This window comes from Sphaeramia orbicularis, chromosome 12 (assembly GCF_902148855.1).
Source record: "Sphaeramia orbicularis chromosome 12, fSphaOr1.1, whole genome shotgun sequence".
In the NCBI taxonomy this organism is placed as follows: domain Eukaryota; kingdom Metazoa; phylum Chordata; class Actinopteri; order Kurtiformes; family Apogonidae; genus Sphaeramia; species Sphaeramia orbicularis.
Window position 1 is genome coordinate 50057834 of NC_043968.1, and position 24805 is coordinate 50082638.

The 24805-nt window shown below is 39.4% G+C and overlaps 2 protein-coding genes across 4 annotated transcripts in view; both read left to right on the plus strand.

Annotated features, from left to right (window-relative positions):
- The window catches only part of atp2a2b (ATPase sarcoplasmic/endoplasmic reticulum Ca2+ transporting 2b), a 29115-nt gene extending 26986 nt beyond the window's left edge, over positions 1-2129 (plus strand). For both annotated transcript variants that reach the window (XM_030149063.1, XM_030149064.1), the window contains exon 24: positions 1068-2129. Coding sequence is in view for 1 of the 2 variants with exons in the window: in XM_030149064.1 (XP_030004924.1) it covers positions 1068-1081 (14 nt within the window). In the remaining variant the exon portion in view is untranslated. The remainder of the gene's footprint in view (positions 1-1067) is intronic.
- A 4107-nt stretch (positions 2130-6236) lies between these two features.
- LOC115429887 (breakpoint cluster region protein-like) overlaps positions 6237-24805 on the plus strand; it is a 138111-nt gene continuing 119542 nt past the window's right edge. Inside the window, exons 1-2 of one of the 2 annotated variants that reach the window (XM_030149685.1) lie at positions 6237-6578; positions 7037-8683. In XM_030149685.1, coding sequence (XP_030005545.1) covers positions 7066-8683 — 1618 coding nt within the window. In that variant the 5' untranslated portion in view covers positions 6237-6578; positions 7037-7065. Of the gene's footprint in view, positions 6579-7036; positions 8684-24805 lie in introns of those variants that run through there. The other variant, XM_030149684.1, reaches the window with a different exon arrangement.

Sequence of the window (24805 nt, forward strand, 5' to 3'; positions counted from 1 at the left end):
CTGATCTGAAGTGGGCCGAACCAGTAAAATAATAACATAATAATATAGAAATAATGTAAACTCCAAAATTTCCTCTGTTTTAGAGCAAAAAAAGTAAATTTACATTATGAAAAGGTTTACATCTACAAACTATCCTTTCAAAAGATGTGAATAACATGAACAAACTGAAAAAATTAGAGTAATTTTAACAATATTCTGCCTCAGTTTGTCCTTTCCACATGTACATTATAACTTACAGATCACAGTGGATCTACAAATACACAAAACATTTAGTAACATGCAGAATCTTGTTAAAATTGTACTTACTTCTCTTAAAACATTTCAGGTTGTTCATATTTGTTCAGGTTATTCACATTTTTGCGAAATCATACTTTGTTTTAGTGCAAAATCATGAAAATATTTACATTTACAAAGAGAAAAATGTGGAGCTTATGTTCGTATTTGACTGAATCCTGCCCACTTGAGATTGAATTGGTCTGAATGTGGAACCTGAACTAAAAGTGTTGTTAATATCTTAGCGTAATGTTTGCATTTCATAAATTCATCCCAAGGGCCGGACTGTACCCTTTGGTGGGCCGGATTTGGCCCCCGGGCTGCATGTTTGACACCTGTGTTATAGAAGATGACGGTGTTTCCACGTTCACTACGGAGCCTCTGAACGTCCAAATGGGTCATATCTGATGACCATGAAAAGATGACAAACTGTATTTTACATTGATTATTTACATGTATTGATAGGATTAGTGGATCAGCAGTCACCAGTGGCTTTTTGGGTCTTTATGGGTTAAACTGCTATGATTGATGTTATTTGCAACCATTCAATGATTTGCTATTAATCTATTTGGTGTTAAAAGCAGTTGGTCAAATATTTGTTAAATATACATTTTAATGTGAAGAAATGATTGAATGTCGACCACATGCCACCCCTGTGTGCTGAACTTTTCACCTCTTACACTTGCTTATTTTCACAAAGCACATCATGGTTCCATCATATAAAAACCTGTAACTGTATGTTTGTTAGTTATTTTGGTGGTACTCCAGACTAACACATTGTCCCTTTCTTTCAGGTTGGCTCTCATAAATACTTCACAAACTTTAAGAGTGGGCTCAGAGGCTGGAATTGTCAACTTACTGTCCAGCATGTGCGCCCACTCTTCTTCAGCTTCACACTCCTCAGATGACTTGACGACCAGCAGTGTGTGTACCCTTGCACAGTATAAAAAAAAAAAAAATGGTGGAAAAAAAAAGGACACGTTTTCATAGTAATAAGACCAAAAACATGAGGGTATACTTAAAAGTGGGCGGGGCCAGGAGCATGGCTACCATTGCAGCCCGTGAACCATACAACACAACCACACACTTTTACACACTTATACCTCTGTGTGCAGATGCTATATCTATATGACACTATTCCAGTTTTGTGTGCAGGGAAGCTCTCGACACCCTCCTTCTTGCATGAAGAACATGTTTCTGACTTCCATGGTAGCTTGCTGCGTAGAAAATCTTGAAACACTGGGTTGATGGTCTTAGCTGTACATCAGTGTAAGGTACACTCATGCATGCGTTTCAGCTGTATGTAGGCTTTGCAATTTGTATTTATAGATTATAATGTATAATACTCAAATTACATATTAAGATGATTTTAAGATGGATATATCATAAATATTGGGAAATCACTGTTTTTACTGTAACGGTTTGGGTAATTTGCACAATATTAGATATAGAGAAATGACTCATGCTGAACTTGACTGTGCTCTACTATTTTTTTAAGCCAATTCTTTCCCCTTTGGTAACTACAAAGGCCGATCACTGATCCATTTCTATCTGATGAATTAGTCCTCTGTGATCAGGACAACAGACTGACACTTTGATTCATTGGTATCCTGCAATACGACATAGTTTTTCTGTTTTCTTATTGCCTCTGCATTAATAATATCATCATGTATCTTTATCAACTGCTGTAAAACTGTGATCTAATGTGAGGGGGCCTGTGCTTGTCCACTCCGTGACCTGATCAAAGAACAATAGAGATATGTCAAATGAGGGGATCATTATTGAAGAAGAATAATGATTGTATGTGCATTACTGAGGATGTGGTTTCAGGTAAATAAAACAATATAGTATTTGAACTGTCTTTTTTTTTTCCCCCTCACTTTATTTCACTGGCTAAATGAAGTGGTTGTTTACATTATTTTCTTCAAAATGGGGCTAATGCCAGGTTTAGTGTGATTTAGTGAATTGTCACAGTACTGAACCGGTGGTGTTAGAAGCATTGATTTTATTTCCTTCAGTAAAAATAATACATGATGGGTGAACATTCTACCAATTATTATCTAGTAGTGCCTGTAGCTGTTTTACTACATATAAATATGATGCTTTTGTATTTATTTTACTAATGGATTAATGTGTACGTTACGGTGGTACTGATGGGCAAACCATGATGACAAATCACAAAGCACACAAGAAAAAGAAAGGCACATAAGAATAAAAACACAAGAAAAAGAAAATCATGCAAACAAGAAAAAAAAAAACAAATCACAAACAAGAAAAAGGTCCTACTGGAAAAAGATGGTACCTGTTGTGATCAGGATCTGGATGCTGATTGGACTGTCTTTCTGACAGGTGGGAAAACTGGAAGTTTATATTTGAATATGGTTACTGCTGGAGAAATTATCAGGGATTATTTTGATGCAGGGTATACTTATGCAGTAGGACCTTTTTCTTGTTTGCGTGATTTTCTTTTTCTTGTGTTTTTTTTTTTTCTTGTTTGTGTGATTTACTTTTTCTTGTGGTTTTGTTCTTTGTGTGATTTTTCTTTTTCTTGTGTTTTTTTGTCTTGTTTGTGTGATTTTCTTGTGGCATTTTTGGTGTGGTTTTCTTTTTTTTTTTTCTTTTTTTGAGTGATTTTCTTTTTCTTGTGTTTTTTTCTGGTTTGCATGATTTTCTTTTTTTCTTGTTTGAGTGATTTTCTTGTTTTTTTTTTCTTGTGTGATTTTCTTTTTCTTTTGTTTTTTTTTTTTGTGTGATTTTCTTTTTTTGTGTGTTTTCCTTCTGTGCCTTTCTTATTCTTGTGTATTTTGCGATTTGTCATTGTGGTTTGCCCTTCAGGGCCACTGTAGTATGTTGCATTTTACTGCTGTAAACGTCCAAGGTGGAACTTATATGCACTTGGAAGGATTTTAGTGTCTCCCCCAGTGCAGAGTTGTGTCAAATCTCAATCTGGAGTGCCATAAATCAAAAGAGAATAAATACAAATGGTGATCACATTACAAAGGTCTAGATCTGTCTGATTTGAAAGACTACATTGATACTGCAGGTTCAATTGGCCCAAAATCTGACCTTTTTGTTCATAAAGGAGTCAGATCTGTTTTTATCATGACAGAATGAACAGGACCAATCACACGGAACCTTATTTGACCTGGACCACTTCCAAATCACACACAGGTCTGATCTTTTATTCAATGTGACCTCAGTTTGAACAGTCTGATCAGAGTTAATGTGACTTGTGTCACTTTAAATTGAGATTTATCACAACTCAGCACTGAACGGAGTCACAAGTTAAAGAAATGCTGACAGGGACTGTTTTACTGTGCAATGAATACTAATAACACATATTTCAGTTTAAAAATAAGGTATTGGATGCATGCAATTAACATTTACTTATAAATCAGTATTTTGCGTGGACTTCTATGACCTGTCCACGCTGGAATCTGATACTGAGCAAACAAACAAGATCTGAGCAGTAAATCAGAACTGAACACTACAGGCTGACAGTGGGAACACAGGCCAAGTGGTCCAGATCAGAACTGACAAGATTTTAAAAAATAACACATGTGAGCGACTTTTTGCCATTTTTACCTGCAGCTTGAACTCAGCTATTCTGTATATTTTTACCGTCATTTATCAAGGGATGTAAGAACATACTGATACACTTAAAATGACTATTAATTCACAAAAACATGATCAATTTTTACATTTGTACAGATTTGAGACATTTGGTGGTCTGTTCTTGATACAAAAGTATAGATTTGTGTTGTTTTTAGTTAGTTTTGAAACAGTTTACGTAATGCAACACTAAAACCATTCACAATATTCATAGATCTTTGCTGCTAAAATAAAAAAAAAAAAAAAAAAAAAAAAAATCACACATACATATCCACATTTTTAGGTGCAAGTTAACCCTTTCATGCATGAATTATGAGAACTTTAGTCAAGATTTTTTTTCTTGAGTGTTTTTATTCCTCCTTAGACATGAAAAAACAATGCAATCAAGTTTTGTTTTTGTTTTTTTGTTTATGGAGTTACAAAAATGTCCACGCATTTAATTTTTGAAGTAAAGGAACATTTAGAACCCAATATCAGAAAATATTAAAACAATGAAATAATAACATTTTTAATGCTGCTAATCTGATGTTTTCTCACATTTTAACATATTCTAATGCTAGTTATTACTCACTTCATGGAGATAAAATGGAAAAAAAAAAACACTGATTTTGTCTAACAAATGACAATTGATTTACACTCAAACATGTTTCTCCAGATCAGGTTGATCAAAAACAGCAAAGTTTCAGTAACAGTCTGAAAGTCAGTGTATGGGATAAGCGTCCACTGTGTTGGCTGATATGGAACTAAAACAACAAAACCGATGAATATACAAGAGAACAGCTGTAAACTAACTGTCCACTGTAGTGACCACCATGCATGAAAGGGTTAATAATAAGCAGGTGATAAACATAGCATTACACTCAGCCAGTTATTTAGTCTTGTGATGTATTTTCATCGTGAAAAATATTTCAGATTCATAGTTTGTCATGGTCAGTAGTTTATAAATATAGATTATATGCTGATGATGTATGTTTATAGGTGTTGGTATCAAGAAGAAACCAAAGTCATATTTTGTGCTTTGAGCTGAAACAGTACACGACCCAGTGCTTTACATTAATAAACATTTTTGCCATAAACTAATACATGCAGAAAATAATATGTGAAAATACACCAGACTGCAGAAAATTAGGTACATTTCTCTAAATGTGGAAAAACAAAACCTGAACCCATGCTTTATATTATGACAGTTTACATAAAGTATTGTAAGATGTTGCATATCATATTTCCATATTCTTGCCGATATATTCATCCATAGTATTATCTCTACTAATTGTTAGTGAAAAAAAAAGTGTTTTCTACTTGCCCATGACTTTACCAAGCAGCATATTTTATCAACAGTAGCCTCTACAGACAGTTTAGCAGGGTTATAACACAAATCTTTTTTTTTTTTTTTCTTCATACTTTATTTACATAATACCATATACCAGTAGAACAGAACATGGCAAGGAGAAAACATAATGCTTGAGGTGAGACAGGAAGAAATTAAATATAGATACATATATAGGTAAGTAAATTAAATAAATAAAAGTAAAGGAATAAACAAGAAGAGAAAATAATAATAATAATAATAATAATAATAATAATAATAATAATAATAATAATAAAATTACAACTTAAATTCGTTACATAAGGCTTTAGTCTTCACAGCTTTAGGGTTAGTGCAAAAGTTAAGTGTGTCTAGGTAGGATTTTAAGTAAGATTTAAAGACCACAAAGCTGGGTTTCTGATTGGCAAATTTGCTGGCATGTACATGAAATTTTTAGAACACGGAGCTGCTGCTGCCTGTAAACTGGATCCATGACGTCACACTGACACTGAAATAACTGTAATGCGCTATTTGTCCATTGGGTGTCAGCGTTGGGCTTAACATCCATCTGCACATACAAGTGATATGTGTAACACCTGTCTGACCGGTAGGGCTGCTCATTTTTATTTATTTATTTATTTATTTTTTACAATGCTAAAGAAATAATTTGCGAAAATGATCTTTAGTAATAAAAAATAAAAACAAATAATTGGGAAAATACTGGGAAAAAGTGGAAGTAGTGGAAGCCAGATGATTTTTGAGAACACGTGCCTGGATGAAGAGAAGGATGTTTACGTTTTTAAATCAACTGGGCCAAGTTTTTACTCCGTGTATTTCAGTTGGGCTGCTGTGTCACAACATATCCATATTTCTTTTGGTGTCCAGTCCGTGTGGGTTCCGTTCCCTCAGCTCAGACTGTGACAGATCTGAGGTGTGTGTGTGTGTGTGTGTGTGTGTGTGTGTGTGAGGCTGCTCTGTCTCTTTAACCAGCCGGATCCCTGTCACTCTGGTCCCTCCCATTCTCTCCAGTGTTGCTGGCCTGAGATGGGAGCGCACACAGCAGCACCATCGCGGCCGAAGAAACGGGATAAATCTGGAAAATTAGGAAAAAACCCTCAATACCTCTGACATGTAGTGGGAAAAAATGGGATAACGGACCGACTAATGAATCCATCCTGGATCTTAACGCACCATCAGCTCGTGGGAGAAACTCAGATGTTGTCGTCTTTCGTGTTTTGCGCTTTTTATCCATTCTCCTTGAGCGCTGCTGGTACAAAGACGCTTGGTCTGAAGCAGCAGCAGCACCTGGGATTACTGTCCTATGAATGGGCAAAAGTGAATGGACCAGCTATTGCAGATAACATGGATGTGTAGACACAGACAGTGGGTAAGACGAGAAAGATTTTATCATCAGTTTCTTATTTTTCTCCTTGGGATTGTCATTTTATGGAGGCTGAGATTTTTTTAAAATTATTATTACATAGTATTTATTCTATAAGTGGCCTTTCCTGGAATAATGCATGAGAAAAACCAGGTCTGTTATAGTGTTTTCTATCTTTTTGGACCTTTTGCAATCCCATCTGTTAATGTGAGTGAGCAGCAGCCGGTTTCTCTTGTTGAGAATGGGATGTATTGTTGCGACTGCGCAACCGACAAGTGTCAGCAATTAGACTCTATGTTTCTGAAAGGGTTACCAAAAAGGCCTGTTATAACCACTGCCACTGCTTTCTAACTGTAACCGGACGTTTGCGGTGTGGATTTTAGTGGTAACCGGACTAAAAAAAAAAAAAAAAAAAGGGACCAACTGTGCGCCCTTGGCATCATTCTGTCTGTGTGTGAACCAGGGTCGGTCACAGAAATAAATTACGCACAATATGGTGGAGCCGGTGGGATTCATTGAGGCGTGGAAAGCGCAGTTCCCGGAGTCTGATCCCCCCAAGATGGAACTGAGGTCCGTGGGGGGCATCGAGCAGGAGCTGGAGAAGTGCAAAGCGTCCATCCGGCGTCTGGAGCAGGAGGTGAACAAGGAGCGCTTCCGTATGATCTACCTGCAGACTCTCCTGGCCAAAGAGAGGAAGAGCTACGACAAGCAGAGGTGGGGCTTCAGGAAGACCCCCCTGAATGAGGGGATGGACCCGGCTACTTCCCAGGGTGCAGAGTCTCTATCCCAGCAGCCACATGTACAGGAAACTGGCATTGTGGGGGTAGGAGTAGGAGGAGGTGGGTTCAGTGGTGGTGGAGGTCCTGGAGATAGAAGCAGATTCCAGCCTCTTGGGGATGGAACTGGAAGGACCAAACCTCGGCCCCCACCTGCAAGAAAGTCAGCCTCGCATGGAGATGGACTGGAGTCTGCCTTTGACGTGCCCCCGCAGGCCGAGTCCACATCCTGTGACAACTTGGATGGTCTTTCTCCATCCAAGCAGAGAGGTGGTATCTCAGTGTCTCCCCGCCGACCAACGCTCCCCCCTCCAGAAAAGGAGCTGCCCTCTGACCCGAAAGACAAGATGGGGATGGGACTTGGCGTGGCAGCACTTAGATCCAACTTTGAGAGGATCAAACGGGCCAACTCTCACTCTGCAGGTGATGTAGCTAAAGGCCAGGAGAAGCAGCCGCCACCACCTCCGCCACCGTTCTACACCAACATGGAGTTCCACCATGACAGGGGGCTGGTCAGGGTCAACGAGCGAGAGGTTTCAGACAAGATCAGCACCTTGGGCAGCCAGGCCATGCAGATGGAGCGAAAGAGATCCCTGCACTCCCTTCCGGGTAACCTGGCGACAGTTGCTGGGGAGCTCCGTGCCAGGCCAGTATACAGAGGGCGGTCCACGGAGAGCACATGTGGTTACGATGCTGAGTATGAAGATGGAGAGCCAAACCAGAGACATTCAGGGAGGGCTAATGGGGGCAAACCTCCACCCCCTCCTTGGCAGCCCTCAGAGTTCCAGGCCTACTCTAGTGTGTATGTTGGTGGGGTGATGATGGGTGAAGGTGGCGGTGGAGATGGTAGAGGGAGTGGAGGTAGTAGTGGAGTCACAATGAGAGACCACAGCGGGGGAGATGACCACCTCCTCACCTGGCCACGCCGTTCGTATTCTCCAGGGAGCTTCGAGGACGTTGGCGGAGGCGGCGGCTACACACCAGACTGCAGCTCCAACGAGAACCTGACGTCCAGCGAGGAAGACTTCTCCTCGGGCCAGTCCAGCCACGTCTCCCCCAGCCCCACCACAGCCTTTCGTCGGCCCTTCAGGGAGAAGAGTCGCTCGCCGTCCCAGAACTCCCAGAACTCTCAGCACTCCTTCGACAGCAGCAGCCCCCCTACGCCACAGTCCCAGAAGCGTCACCACCGGCAACAGGGAGGCCATGTGGTCATGTCTGAGGCCACCATTGTCAGCGTTCGCAAGACTGGGCAAATCTGGCCGCCTGCTTCCCATCATGACCTCATGCCGCATGGTAGAACATCGCATGACAACAGTTTCCATGGAGACCACCTAGGTGAGTAGTGGCTGCTGCCTCTAATCTTTGTTGTTGTGGAGTGCAGGTGGGCTGGGGTGGAAAGGGCACTTCTGAACCCACACAGAAAGCTGCAGAAAGCTGCAGTGTTCAGTGAGGAAGAAAAAATGAATGAAAGTTTGACTAAATTACTGTTATTTAACCAGTGTGCATACTTTGTTCATTTCCTCTTTCTGCTACTTTATACTTCTACTCTACTACATCTCAGAGTCAAACATTTTGCTTTTTACACCGCTGCAGCTTAAGTTGCTTTTCAGATTAGTTTTCCATCCTCTTCCTCTCCAGTTTAAACCCCATATCATCTAATGTGTTGATTTTGAATGCTTATGATAAACTGAAGGAGGAAATTTTCCTGTATGATTTGAGGAAATTCCCCTACTTTGAAAGATTAATAACTCTTCAAAAAAAAAAAAAAAACTCACTTGGACTTGCTGGAAAACACATTGCCACAAAGCTGAACCAGACCGATTTTTCTGAGCTAATGAAAAGTTGACTCTTAAGGCCTAGATGATTCTCATAGGACAGTGAAGCTGCAGACATACTATGATCTAACCGAATATGATGTACTGCTGTAGATTTAACTATCCGACATTATATATGTACTGAGTTAAATGAGCTCCACAACAGAAAAACGCAACAAAGACGTTAACAACATCATATATAATGGGAAAAGACTAACAAGGACCATTTTACAGCACAATTACTACTTTAGCTTTTAATAAATACTTTAAAATAAGACTGAACTCAGAACTTTCTCGTGAATATTTATACAGTGTTGTACTAGTCCCTCAGTAAAGCCTCTGGATGCTTACACCACCACAGGTTCTCGCCCTGTGGGGAATCATGTTGACATTTATGCTTTTTTTTTCCTGAAAACCACCAAGCAGCCGAATGTTAGTCATCAATGGTGTTTGTGCAATTGTGTGTATATGCAAACGTGCAAGATTGTGTTTCCTTTGGATGGCCTTGTGTGGGAGACAGATGAAAGATCCACCTCTGCTTATTCCTGGAATGTCAGGCGGGTGGATGAACAATAAATGCGGTCAGTCTGGGTTTAAACTGCAGGTCTAGCCTTTCTCAGACAACCCGGAGTATGGAATTCTACTTACAGGTGTCTGTCTGCTTCTTCTCTTGTCCTGCTCTTAACTCAGACCAAGACGAAAGGAATCCACTGTGACCTCTCCAGACTATTAACTGCAGTATCCATAACCACTAAATTGCAGCCTTCGAGCCATGGCACCTGTAATAGGACAGCAGTGTACAGATAGATGTGCAGCCTGCAGTCAAACACATGGGCATTGGGTAACCAGACTGCCAGTTTCATACACAATAGCAGTGGATTCTAGCTTTGAGAGGCACATTAGGAGGGCTGAATTTACTGTCATTCCTCAGTGAAGTTTCCATTGTAGAGGCAGTGCCAGCTCACAAGACATTAAACTAAACACCGCTTGGGTAGTTCAAATATTTGACATAATTTGAAGACATGGAGTGTTGTTTACAAAGGTGTGGTTAGCTGTAGTTGCACTGTTGTCTCTCCATGACTTTCTTCTGTATAAGCGAGTAGTGGTTTTAGCGCCCGCTGTATTATAACAGATTTGGGACTGGCGCCCTGCTGGACCAGACAGGCAGCAGGATGCTGGCATCAGATGCATGCTCCTGTGCCAGGATGAACTGGAAAGATGGGCTGAGGTAGTGACATAGAAAGTGACTGTTGGCGTAATGCACAAAGCAGATCAGTGTAAGATAGAGCGGGAAAGCACACAAGTTCATGCTGTGTTCACCCCTGTCTTTTGTTAATGGAAGAAAAGAGATGCTTCATCAGATCAGAGGAGGAAAGTAATAGGTAATTTAAGTTATATACAAGCCTAATATCATTAATGTTATGCAGTTATGACATGTGATTCTGAACTCAAGCCATTACTGTCATCATTCTGGGTAGCATTACTGTCTGAAACCTGATACTGCTTACTGACTTGAACAGAGAACAGGTCCACGTGCATCTATAATTCATTTATTTGATAGAACCACTGACACAGTGGCCCTGGTGGAATCAACTAAAATGTTTTTCCAGACAGGATCCGCTCGACAAAGTACAGGAACGCATCCTGTCCTGTCCGGAAAACCATTTCAGACATATCTGCAGCGAAAGTGAAAGACACCAGCCCTTTTAATTACTCCTCCCTCCCTGATGACAAATAACAGGCAAAAGCCACCAGCACTTCTAGGCAACGCCAAAATTCTTATCTGTAAAAATACTCAAGATTGTGACTACCGAGGGGAGAAAACAGAAAGTGTGCACTACCCAGCGATGGCTAATTCCCCAGCTGCTGTGTTTAGGATTATCTCTGCACTGTCTGCTCTCTTTGTTTTAACATCTTTTCCACGACAATGAGCCCTGCGGGGAGTTAGGCAGGCCGGAAGAGCAGGGTCGGAGATGGAGGATGGGGGGATGTGTTGCAGACGGTGATGCATTTTGTGGGATAATCTGGAATTTGAGCATAAGTGAAATGTTAGTTAGACACCCTGCAGAGCAGTCCTGTTTTCTATTTGCAGTTAAGCTGAGGGCAGACAGGCATGACGTTAACAGTAAAGGTGACGATCAGGATGATAATAAGTATTGCATCACTCTGGGCTTCGGTGAATAGGTTTTGCCGAGCAGAACAGAGAGGATTGTGAGATGGGTTGAGTCGAGTGTTGTTTTGGTGGGCGGCGGACGATGATAATGGTGAGTGGGTTGGTGTTGTGAGGAAGACTGAGGAGGCAGAGTGCAAGGCAGAGCTGTCGTTTCTCGCTTCATTGGTCAGGGATGCGGGGGCTGCAGAGAGGCACAGATGGGAAGAACTCTCCCGTTGCGTAACAGAAACTCACACACAAAGATATGTGCTCGATGTTTACTCTTATACCTTGAGGCTGCTTTGCCTTCAGCGGTATCATGTACTGTACAGATTCATATAGTGTAGGTCGAGACAATCCTCAGACTGGCTTATAGCAGAGGAATGTTTACACTGTCCTCTCCTCTTGTCTGTCTCTTCAGTAATTGTTTCATGATGTGTTTAGTTTATTTCATGTTTGTGGTTTTCAAGATGAAAGGTCTGCATGCTGAGCAGAACCGAGCAGGCCTTTAGGACCATGACACAAACAGAGAATCTGGTCTCAAATGGTGAACCACATCTTCAGCTGCCATGTTTTCATTTTGACCTGTTTTGAACAAACATGATTGTAGCACTGTTACAGATTGTATTTGGTCAGTCGTGCAGAATTACAAGTGTATTTGGCATATTGTACATCACCATGCTTCAGTTTGCACCAGTAAATACCAAACACACTAACTGATTTCATAATTGGTGGTACGTCATAGTCAGGCCTATATAGAAGAGTACTTTTAGGTACTTTTTTGCACCCAAATGGAGCTATGAAGTGATGAAGATGAAATATCATATTTGTCTAACTATCACTGAAGGCAAACTGGAATTAAACTGTTTTACCTTTTGTTCCTGCTGATCCAGCAGTGTTACCAACAAGTCCACTGGCCTCAGTGTGACTGTTAAAAAAACCCACACACATTATCCGTTGGAATTTACACTGAGGTCAATTTAATGAACAAAAGGACCTTTCAGTAGGAAGGTGGGGACTGAAAATGGCAAGTCTTACTTTCCTTTTTTGCCACTGATTCATTTGAAGGGAAACATGTCTCTAAATCAGGGAATACCTGTGGGTTTGTGTCTCTGAGGCGGAGACACCAAAGCTTCAATGGCTGTATTGTACACACCCTCCACCTCCCTCAGCTGGGTCCCACCAGCAACTGTATTTTTAGGCAGGCACAACCCTGAACTCTGTCCCTTCATGTTCTTTGGTCTCAGAGTTATTTCTCTCTTCACTTCACAGGAGAAATAAGTTTCTGATTCATGAATATAGATGTAGATGGGTAGCACTGATGTGTGAGTCCATGGCATCCTAGTACTGTGTGAATGGTTTTTCAGGTCAAGACATCTTGTTCTCTCATGTTTTTCACATAGGATTTTGACTACAAGTACATCACAGAGTGTAGTAAGGATTATATAAACCATCATTTAATATTAAAATATGAAATGAAGTTTGAAATGGCTTTGAATAATCTCATATTTCATTGTCACTGCAACATGCACATGGACAATGATCACTGTTTAGAAAACAAACAAAAGCCTGGCTGAAAACAGTTCGCCAGAAAAACAGTTTTATTTGCATACACCATGCATTCAGTATGTGAACATTTGATCTGTCAGACGGAGGTCTGGATGCATGGGTCATGCATTCACACCATTTGGCAGCCCTGCCTCGCCATCAGCTACTGGCAGATTAATTGGTGTCAGTTTGGAGGTGACTGTGAGGTCAGTGTGTTTATTCAGCTCAACTCATATCATTGCAGTATTGAACAGTGCTATCAAACATGGCAGACTTTCCTTATATTGGTCAGGCTCAGTTTGAGCCCTGTTGGTGTGAAGAGAGCTTGGTATCCCCGAGGGACCTTTGCCCATCCAATTTAATGATGTTATGGGTATTACTCAGTGTGTTTCTGTGTATCTTTCAGAATATATTTGTTGTTAATGTAATGGTGTGAATCTCACACCTACTTCCTAGAAAATAAGAATCATTACTCGTGTGTCTGAGTGTGTGTCTGTCTCTGGGGATTTTCTCGGCAAATGTAAATCCTGTAACAAGCGGGCGATCAGTGGAGATGACAGTCAGTAGCTGCAAAGCCAGCATGTGAGAAGGCTGTCAGAGAGGATCTGAAGCTCTGTACGTGTCTTCCTGTCTGAGCTCTTTGTGTGTGTGTGTATGTGTGTGTGTGTGTGTGTGTGTGTGTGTGATTGTGTCTTTTCACACCATGTGATGCATTTCAATGTGTATGTTTGCTTGGAGCGATGGAGAAATAATGATGTTAGAGGGTGGTTAAGAAACGCTTTGAGAGAATTTGTGAATGATACCTCCAGCTAACCCTAACCCATACCTTACAGTAGTCCGGCACGGCACAATGACCGCCTTTACACACTGGGGGTGGGGGTGTGTGTGTGTGTAGCCCTTAAAAAGGCTCGTTCAGTCTCGGTTGTTGGCAGTGAAAGCCTCAGTTACCTCAGCCGGCGCACAGAAGCTGCAGGCTCACAGTCAGGCCCTGAGCGGTAGAAAGGAGAGGACAGAAGCATGAAAGGATAAGAAGAAGAGGTGGAGGGGGGAAAACGGATCTGCTTTTCTTGCCAGCTGGGTGCTCAGCTCAGCCTCTCATTGGTCTGGTGCAACCTGCTCAGACCTATTATGTAGCCAGAAAACAGCCCCTTTGTTCCTTCTGTCATAGGAAGAAAACTTCCTTTCTAAGAAAAAGCAAATGTTAGCCTGTTTGCTCTTGGTTTATCTTTATTTTTAATTTGCTTATTTGTTAAATTACTGCATCATAGTGAAAAGTGTTGATTTGGAAATGAGCAAGAATTGTAATAGTGTGAATGAGTACTCTGGGCTGTCTTGCTACAAAGAACATCCTTTGCTAGGTTCATGAACAGGTGGATGAACCATATATGTAATAGTTGTACATAATACATACTGACTTATTCCTTGTAAATATCACCACATAATAACCAATTCTTGGTAGCTAGCAGCAGACTGCCAGCTTGATTGTTTTTCCAAATGTATTCTGCAAAGACTGACCCCTACTCCTCCTCTGACTGGCTGTTAGATGGTTTCAGCCACAGAAATCATTTACCCGAGTAGTGGTTTGCACTTTAGCAACAAATGTCCTTCAACTGGTCCAGTACTCTAAGAAATAAAAAATAAAATTATTTTGTTAATAAGTCATGTGAGCTAAAACTTTGAAATTTAAGATATGCTAACTTTTGCCATTTTTTGTGTGAAAAACTGTCAGAGTCACAGTAGGTTTGGGTCTTGATATTGATGTATCAACCTCTGACAGTGCAGAAACAGTACACTCAAAAATGACACATGTACAATTTTACAACTCAGCATAGTCTTTAGCCCACTGACTGATAGGCCATGAGCTATTGTGAAGGAACTGTGTCCGATGTTGTTATCTTCGTTAGCAATGTCTTCAGAAATCTTCTCCGACAAAACTACTGATCAGATTAATTTAAAATTTTGGAAGTAGCTTCCTTGGGATAATTTTGACAAACTTTGCTCACAGTTTTAAGCAATTTAGATTTTTTTGAATTTTTGAAGAATTTTTCAAATATTAAAAATGCATCTTTTCGTGTAGCGGGCCATATTCCCACTGGTAGGAAGTCATGTATTGGGAGATTGATCTCCTGCATCAAGACTACAGGGCTCTAACATAGCAGCAAAATCTGACAACCTCGCAAATTCAGCATATTATTGATTCTTAATAGAACATGCCAGTGAGCTACAGGGCCATTGGTCCTATTTTTTTCTTACATTATTTATTTAGTTTGAAGATTTCCCTACCGATGTGGTGGATCACCAAATGGAAAATCAACCCACATTTGGCTCTGTCATGTTATTTTCCGTACCTTAATTTGATACTATAAGTGAAAAGATTCGGTCCAAACCATTGTATTGCATTTTAACTCATAAAATTACATTATTACATTTACAGAATTTCATAAGCCTAGCTGAATAATTCAGAACTTCATTTATAAATGAGTTTGCCTGGAAATGTGAGCCCCCTCTCAGGGTGTTAAAGCTCTTTTTGTCTGCTGTCGTATCCCATATTTCTGCAGTAGAAGTTCTCTGTAACGGTCATACTGGTGTGGTGTTGCTCGGTGGCTTTAGACACAAGGGCTGAACCGCTCCAGCAGCTGCCCACTGAGAGTTAAAGAGGCTGACTGAGATTTGTGGAGCTGAAATGTGTGTATGGTTTTGTTTGTGTGCCCACTGTCCATTAGTAGAAGACCTGGGAGGAGTTCTGGATATTCAGACGAAGATTATGATGATGCAGATTGGGTATATATACACTGTAAAAATAAACCTGTAGAATCTACTCAATAAAAGTGAGGTAACAATTTGCACTCATTTTGGTTGAGTAGATTTTACCCCATATTTTGAGTAAAATGTGATTAAATTTAACAGCTATAACACACTAAAAGAAATTATGTAAAATCCACCTTTCATATCCTAATAGATTATACAACAAATTACTCAGAAAAAGTGAGTAATATTAACTCTCAATTGTTAATAGGAATATGTTCATCTACTTAATTTAGGGCAGGGAGTATCAATCTAATTATTGATAGTATTGATACTAAGGTGTGTGTGTATTGGTATCAGATTGACACCAAAATTCCCAGTATCACCCACTCTTAACTTAATTGTTATTATTAACAACTAATCAGTATAACTGTTTAACCATTACTTATTTAAGGAAGGCTGGTTTTACTTGAAAGGCTGCCAGTCACAGGAGGTATTCACCATTCAACCCCAACCCTGAGAAGCATGTATGTGAAGAATGAGATGAGGACTTCAATCTTGTATTTCATTTTTATCCTCACCTGTATGTAACACCATTACAGAGAATAATGAAACAAAGGAGCAACTTAGCTCATGGTGCAAGAATATGCAACTCAACAGAAATATTCATTCAACAAAAAAATAACTACTCAAAACAGTAAAACACACCATAACTGCGCTACATATATATATATATATATATATATATATATATATATATATATATATATATATATATATATATATATATATATATACATATATATATATATATATATATATATATATATATAAACACTTCTTATCAACCCAGAACACTGTTAAACACATAACAACTGTCCCAACTAGTTCATCCCAATGCATGCTGGGAAACTCCCCACAGCTGCTCCTCCAACACATCACAATATTATGGGGTAGATTTTATTAAATTATTTTAAGTAGCAATTGTTACTGTTAACAAATAGGTAGCATTTAACCAGTCCTAATAGATTTCACTGGCTAAATATTTCTGTTGATTAAAATGTAACTGATTTCCATAGTTTGAATTTACCAACCCCCAAAACCCTTTTTTTACAGTGTACCAGCACACATGAACACACTCAGCCTTCTGATGGAGAACGACTCCTCTGCTTCTGTTTATTTCTTCTACTTTAGTGTGTGTATGTGTAGTTCCAATGCCGAGCCTCAAACCACCACCTCTCCTCTGGTGACCATCAGCTCTTGGGAAAAATCCCTCACATAAATTCTACTGACTTGTGTGTAACTTGCCAGTCTTTTTGAACAGCCGCCATCTTGGCTCTCTGTAACATGTCCTGTGTCGTCGCAGTCACTACGCTTGTCATCTGGACTTGCCACAGAGTGGAGGTTGTTAGTTAGCATCCATCGCTAACCATGCAACACAGACCTTTGACCTGGCATTTGCTGCATTTGTGTGTTTTCTGGCTTTCTGTGTATCACATGTTAGATGCATGAGTTGTTAATCACACCGGCTCTAGGGGAGACCGGGTTAAGGCTGTGGGGTGAGTTGGAAAGGAAGACCTGGTTTATGATTTCTGTTTTAGACCATAAGGCAAAACAGCGTCTGTGAAGATTAATATCAGAGTGACCCAAAGGGCCAGTAGCAATATTCTGCTAAATATGTACAGACTGGTCTAGACTATGAGAATACAAAGCCAAAAACTAATAACACGGTGCATATTATTGTGTTCCATATAACGAAGGTATGTACAGATTTATTTCAGTCAACTACTGCTACTGCCTCAAAAAACAAATTAACCACAGATTTATTTAGAATGCACACTGTAAAAAAAAAAATGTTGTTGTTTTTACGGAAAATAACTGGCAGCTGTGGTTTCCAGAACAGTACTGTAAAAAACACATCCAATTGTAAACATATTTACAGACTAACATGTAGATTTAACATTTTAAACATGTATATTTAACTGGTAAATGAACTGCACTTATTTAGCACATTTTCTCCACCTTCATGGTGTCCAAAGCACTTTCCAAAACCACCAGGTCCAACTGGGAACAATTTAGGGTTCAGTGTCTTCCATGGACACTTTGACATATGGACAGTCAGAGCCAGGATTCGAACCACCAACCCTTTGGTTTTTGGATGAGCCGCTCTACCAACTCTACCAACCCATTAATTTACAAATTTAAAATGTTACATTGTTAAATATTTACTTTTTTAGAACTTTTTTATATATATACATAAAAAAGCAAATAGGCCGTTATTTCAGCATTATGGTCTTGCAATTTAAACAGCACCACATTGTATTTCAATTTACAGTTTTATTTTCTAAAAACAATAGAAATGCATCATTTCTACATACAAATCTGGTTTTGTTCACATACTCTTCCTGTAAAAACTACAGCTATATTTGATTCAATCGTTAACACAAAAATCTTTTCAAATAAACAACTTTGCATTGTATTGTCACTTACAGTTTTTTTATGTTGCAATTTTACAACTTTTTGATGTTAATTCTACAGTCATTTTTTACAGTGTATAAATACCCTGTATGACATTAGGTGATTAATCCTTATTTTTACAGAGAGCAGGAAGAGTGTATTTAGGTTTAGGTTATATTTATAAATGAAATCTGGAGTACTTTATTTGTAACTTATATAACCATCACACAGGATTTTAACTGACACAATTTGTCCAAAATCAACCACAATGCAGAGTCCTGCACCAGGTCATGTACCCACAAAAACATGCAGGGATGGGTAAAAAGAATACAAATTTTCGCGGGTATGGGCACAGGTAAAAACAAAATGTGGGCAGGTAGCAGGCAAGGAAATGAAAAAATAACAGAAAATTCATGGATGAAAATAATTTGCATCATCTAATTTCACTGTGGTTGATCCATAGCCGGTTTGTTTTATTTTGAGGTGAGCTGCACCTTTGTTTACATCCGGCCAAAGACGTCACTGAGCAGCACATACTAGAGATTTATTGATGGCGTGCGGTTTAGCCAAAAATAAAGCCCTTAAAAGTGAGTCACTGTGCAGACAATGTGTTTAGTTACGGGTCAGGTCGGGTTGCGGGTCTAATGTACGTGGGTATGGGCAGGTGTTGATAGGACATAAAAAAAAAAATGTGGGTAGTGGGTTGGGTTGCGGTACTCAGCTTTGTGGATGCGGGTTTGAAAAAGTGGACCTGTGCAGGACTCTGCCACAATGTGCAAAATTTGTAGCATCACTAGACAGCTTTGCATTTAATTTTCATTTTATTTTTGACTTTAGAAAAATAATCAAATTGCAGGATAAATTACTGCTAATATGGGGCAAAGTGCAACAGAAACCTGCCCAGTCATACATAGATGTTCAGTTTAATCTCTAGTCTTTAGTCTGGGAATTAGAAACTGGCTAACAATCAGATTAGCATCAGTTTTTCCTCCCATGTAACACAGCTTACCACGCTTCACTCATTAAAGTACTAAAGCATGATGTCCTATATATTATATGTGGGATTATAATCATGAATGTGTGTCTTTGTTGAACTACATATGTGCATCATAAACAGTGAAATGTTACCTAGTTAAACAAAAATAATGGTCGTTTTTGCAGAAAAATTGGGTGGAATTGAATGAATAAAGCACTCATTTGTGATGCTGCCACACTGAGTTATAATAATGTGTGACTCTGTTTGTGTCTGATTACTCCTGGGGGGGATATGTCAGGCTTTTATGAAATTAACATGTTTCAAATGGAGCTTTTCTCTTATGTAATGTAGCAGTTTTCCTAATAACATACTGTTATATTTCTGCCTTATGTCTTCCCTCTTGTTCTCGTCATCTCATCCTGCATTTTCCACATTTTCTTGTCTTTGTATATATTCTACTTCCTTTGCTTGGAGCCAATTAGAGGTGCATCACCTGTCTGTCTTTGTTTCCATGCATTTTCCAAGCTGTGAGGGGAAAAGCAAGGATAGATCAAAAGTCACCCCCCCCACACACACACACACACTCCCCCCTGGAGCATGCAGGCTCTTTCTGTAATTGTCCAATAGGGGGTTTAACCGAAGAATACCTATAAAACAACACAATCAATGCCAAATGTCAGCTGCAGGACTCCTTGTTACGGTATAGACTGTAAGTTCCCTTGTGCTTGCGCAGCTGATTCTTACTCTTGTTTTTTTTGTTTTCCTTCTTTCCCTACAGCTGTTCTTTATGTCTGTCTCTCCGTCTGTTTATCATATTCTCTTTGCACACGATGATCCATCTGTACACAGTTTTCATCTGCACACAAAATAAAAGCTTATGATCCTGCAGAAAATGGAGCTAAGTTGACTGTTGGGAGATAACCACAGCTTATTGTCTGCATAGGATTTCAGCACACTTTGGGTTAAGTTACAGAACGATACATGTGGTGTGTCTGTCCTTGAATCCCTAAGTCTGTCTATAATAATATCTGCTGATTGCTACAGTCCCTTAGATCAGGGGTTCCCAAAGTGGGGTCGGGGGGTCGTGGGACACCAGCAGGGGGTGCGAGATGATTTTCAAAAACCTCTTGATATGATCCCTGAGGTGGTTACGACTGACTAAGGACAGTATCATTGTATCTGTACTCTGAAGGAAGAATATTGTTATTGTGAGTTTTTAGGTGCGTAGGAAGTACTCTTACTTTGAAAGAGCAAAGGTTTCATTAATATGGTGGGAACAACAGCTTGATAGCGATAAACAGGTAAGGCATTGTTCTGCCTACAGGTTTGACTAATGGTGTCACTTTAATAAAAATTAACATAAAAAGGCCAATAAATGTTGTAGAACAGACACATTAACATAAATAAAAATTAACACAAACCACCCCCTTAAACCCCTCCACATAAAACAGAACACAATGAGTAAAATGACAAGTACGCACAATGCAATGTGGCAAATATGCCACAGTGTCCAGCCTTTCTGCTGGTACAGTTCCTTGCCCCCACACCATACATTTGATACAAAAAATCATCACTGTCACATTAGACTCATAACGCATATGTATAATATATAATAGGCCTACTATTTTCAGTAAGAAGCTGTGTGCGTTCCAATTTTTACCCCAGTATTTTTTTTTAACCCCCAAGAATTATGCTCAAGCTTCAAACTGTCGGGCACGTGCAACTGCATTCTTTTCTATGTAAACATCCGGTAGTGATCCAGTAGTGAAACCTGTCATACTGAATTTATTTATCATTTACTATAGTGAATCACACTTTATTTGGATATTCAAAACTGCACAGTTAATGGGGGTAAAAATAATATGGGTGTAAAACCGGCACACTGCATACTGTACCAAATTTACCCACGTAGTGTGCATGTGTGAAAACACCAGAAGTACAAAAATAATATGGGGGTAAAAATTGTATGTGACACTGCACCTTTCTGGGGTAATCGTAAGATCAGTGTGTGAAGGGAACCCCTGCCTTAGAGTGTCCAATTCACAGCCTAATGATCATTATTACTATACAGTACTGTGCACAAGTCTTAGCCCACCTTCAGCTTTGTTGTTTTGCTGGGTTGAAATGGTCATACATATATATTTCTCACTCTTTTTTCTTCACATACAAAAAGAAAATACAGGGAATATGTGCACCTTCAAAGACACACAAAAAAACTGACCTAAATTGGTTGAAGGTTGACGTCATCATTTAGTGTGACCCTTGTCCTCACGACAAGAAGCAGCACAAATAATCAGAAACATGTGACTTGTTGAATGAAACCTGATATAAAACATTAGAAAATTAATGCAATAAATCTCATATTGTCTAAACAAAAGGGTTAGAGAGAGAATGTTTACTACAAAGGGAGGTCACACTAAATACTACCACTTTATAGTTTGTAGAAGCTGTTTTATCCCCTGAAATGTTTTTTTTTTTTTTTACTGCTTTACATACCATTCATTTATCCAATTTGTATCTTACTAGAAAAACTGAAAAATGCCTATTTATGGTCATTAGAACTTTACTCAACCAATAAACCTTGTTGGTCAAAGACTACACAACTCTGTGTATCAGTATTCTGATGGTAAATCCCCATGTCATCACTAGATTACAATTTATTGCCATTTCAAAGAGTAAAAGTGATCATTAGAGCAGAAAAAAATAGCTGTACATTGATTTTTGTATTAAAAAAAGTCCAAAATATGAAATGTGAGATGTGTTGGCCTCACATATGGACTCAGATGGAACAAAGGCACATAAAGAACAACTCACTGTAACCAGTGAATTGCTCTCCTACCTTTACCGTTGCCTCCTTTGGGCCTCTTCTACCCTCTACTCACTTTTTTTTCTGTGTGTGTCTCTTCCCTCCGGCTCTTTGTTATTGGACTGTATTTGCACTGGGCAGCTGGATGGGTTTGCTCAATAAATAGCAGTTGTTAAAGGCTGCCTGTGCTGCTGGAGATGGAGGTGTATGTGTGTGTGTGTGTGTGTGTGTGAAGTTTGTGGGGGGCATCCTGCGGTGTGAGTAAGTGTGTTAGAACGAGCCAGGTATTGGAGTGTTACGAGAGAGAGACTGCACGACGAGGTAGCTGTGCTGTAAAAATAACACATTGTCAAACTAATGAGTAAAGTGGCTGGCTGTTGATCAGCAGTGCAGCTGGCTGCCACTCACTGGTGAACGTGGTGGACCCGAGCCAGGAGGAAGGAGTGGAGTGAAGAAGAGGAACTGTAACATGACTGAACCTTATTTTCAGTCCATCAGTTTCTACAGTTGTCTTTTATTGCTCCTCAGTCAATAAGTCAACACATGTCTGCACTTTTTGTTGGGATGAAAGCAGGCATTAACACAAGTTACACTGTTCTGCACAAACTAGCATAGATGTGTTAGAGAATAACACTGTAGTATTAGTGTGAAAAAGGCCAAAGCCAGTGAACAGGACTGTGTTGAAGCTTAAGAGAGGATGCTTGTGTTTTTATTTGGATGCATTGCAGTCATTTCCTTTGGCTTATCCACTAAAAAGAATGAATGAAGTTGCAGTATGTAGGCTTATCCTGCCTTCAAATGCTACTTGTGATATTGTGCCTGATAGTGGTGATAGTTAGGAAGGAGGAATGTAATGATTACTGATATAACGATAAACCACGGTAAAATTCCTGACGGGTAGTATTACTGTTTAAATTCTAATAATCATGATAACCGTGTTTGGTTACCACACTTTGAAAAGTGACGGTACTGCTCATTTCCTGGAGAAGCAACAGCACTCCAGGCACTCAAGCCAGTTTGCAATGTTTGGCCTCTGAAAACACACTGAAGGCATCTGCATGGACAGCACTGTGGAGATACAGGGATAGTGTGCACCTGCACAGACCCAGTCTGAGCGCACAGAGAGAGAGAGAGAGAGGAGAGAGAGAGAGAGAGAGAGAGAGAGAGAGAGAGAGAGAGAGAGAGAGAGAGAGAGAGAGAGAGAGAGAGAGAGAGAGAGAGAGAGAGAGAGAGAGAGAGAGAGAGAGAGAGAGAGAGAGAGAGAGAGAGAGAGAGAGAGAGAGAGAGAGAGAGAGAGAGAGAGAGAGAGAGAGAGAGAGAGAGAGAGAGAGAGAGAGAGAGAGAGAGAGAGAGAGAGAGAGAGAGAGAGAGAGAGAGAGAGAGAGAGAGAGAGAGAGAGAGACTTCTGTTCTATCTATCTATCTATCTATCTCGCTCTGTCTCTCTCTGAAAAAGAAACTAAAACAACTCAAACTTGATATGGAAAATGGTCAAACAATGACCATAAGGTGCCATCTTTAATGCACATTTATATGTTTGATGTTTACATGTCAATATTTGAACGTTTCTACCAACAGAAAGTACATTGTGCCTATTATTTTTTATTTATTTATTTATTTTCAAAAGACAACTTGGTTAAATTATTTCAGTGTGTGTATAGGTACCTTTTAAACATTTTGATAATACGGCGATAATAATGATAACCGTGATAATTTTGGTCACAATAACCGTGATATGAAATTTTCATATCGTTACATCCCTATTAGGTAGTGTAAGATGTCTACCAATGGACAAGGGAGAATGTGGGAGCATCTTAAAGTTGTAATACTATCACCGGCTGCTGCGGTTAGCTCCAACAAGCTCTTATAGACATACATTGAGCTACTCTATAGAAATAAAAAGTGTTGATATCATCCTCTAATAAGTGATCTAGTGGTCCATCTTTACATTTTGGCTCCATTAATTAGATCTTAGAGTCAGACTTTTGCAGTTTTGGTTTATTTAATAAAGCATATTTTTTCCTGACAGACATATCCACTGTGGTTGCAGTTAACAGGTTCCACCAACAAGCCTGTAAAATGACTTTGTTCAGCTGGTGCTTGATGAAGTTTACTATTTTAGAGTGTCAAGCTTCCAGAGTTTCACCTTTTTTGTCCAGATATGGTCACTTCTGGGTCCAAACAGCCAGTGTGCAGTAATTCTGATTTACACAGATATCTAAATGTTATGCTGTTGGGAAACAATTGTCTTTTTATTGTAAAGCTCTGCCTCAAATTAAACAAGGCTATGTGTAATTATTCCAATTACAATGCATCTGTATGAACACAAAAATGTGGATGTTATTGTTAACTTTATTTAGATAAATTTTTTTGTTTCTAGTCCGACAACAACAGCAAGCTGTCACATGTAGACTACACTCCCATAAACCAGAAAAAAGTAGAGTAAAAATTAGTTTGGTTGTAACTTCATTTTATTTTATAATAGGTGAGGAAAATTGTGATCCAGATCATTGATTGTGATTTTACTTTTTTGGACAAATCATCCACCTTAGCCCACTGTGACATCCTGTAGAAGAGGTGAGAGTGTTTTCAAACCATCTGAAGCTTAAAGGCTCATTTATGCTCGCTTTATGTGCATGAATAGGTATGTTCATCTCTAACATTGTCATGCATCACTGCCTTCATACTTTTTATGCATCCATTGCATTGGAATGAGCGTTTGTCAATCAATCCACCAATACTGGCCAAACATCACAAAGAAGAGTGAAGTTTTATGAGACGAAGAAGAAGAAATTCAATAATAACAAACATGATTACGACAGAGGAGGTTTTACTGATGTGGATAATGTTAATATTGAGAAGGGTAGTTGTCATAAATATGTTGGTAGTTTTTCACTAACTCACACAGTTGCTCTTTGAAAAATTCCACTATTAATAGGACTTATTCTTTTCAAATCTCA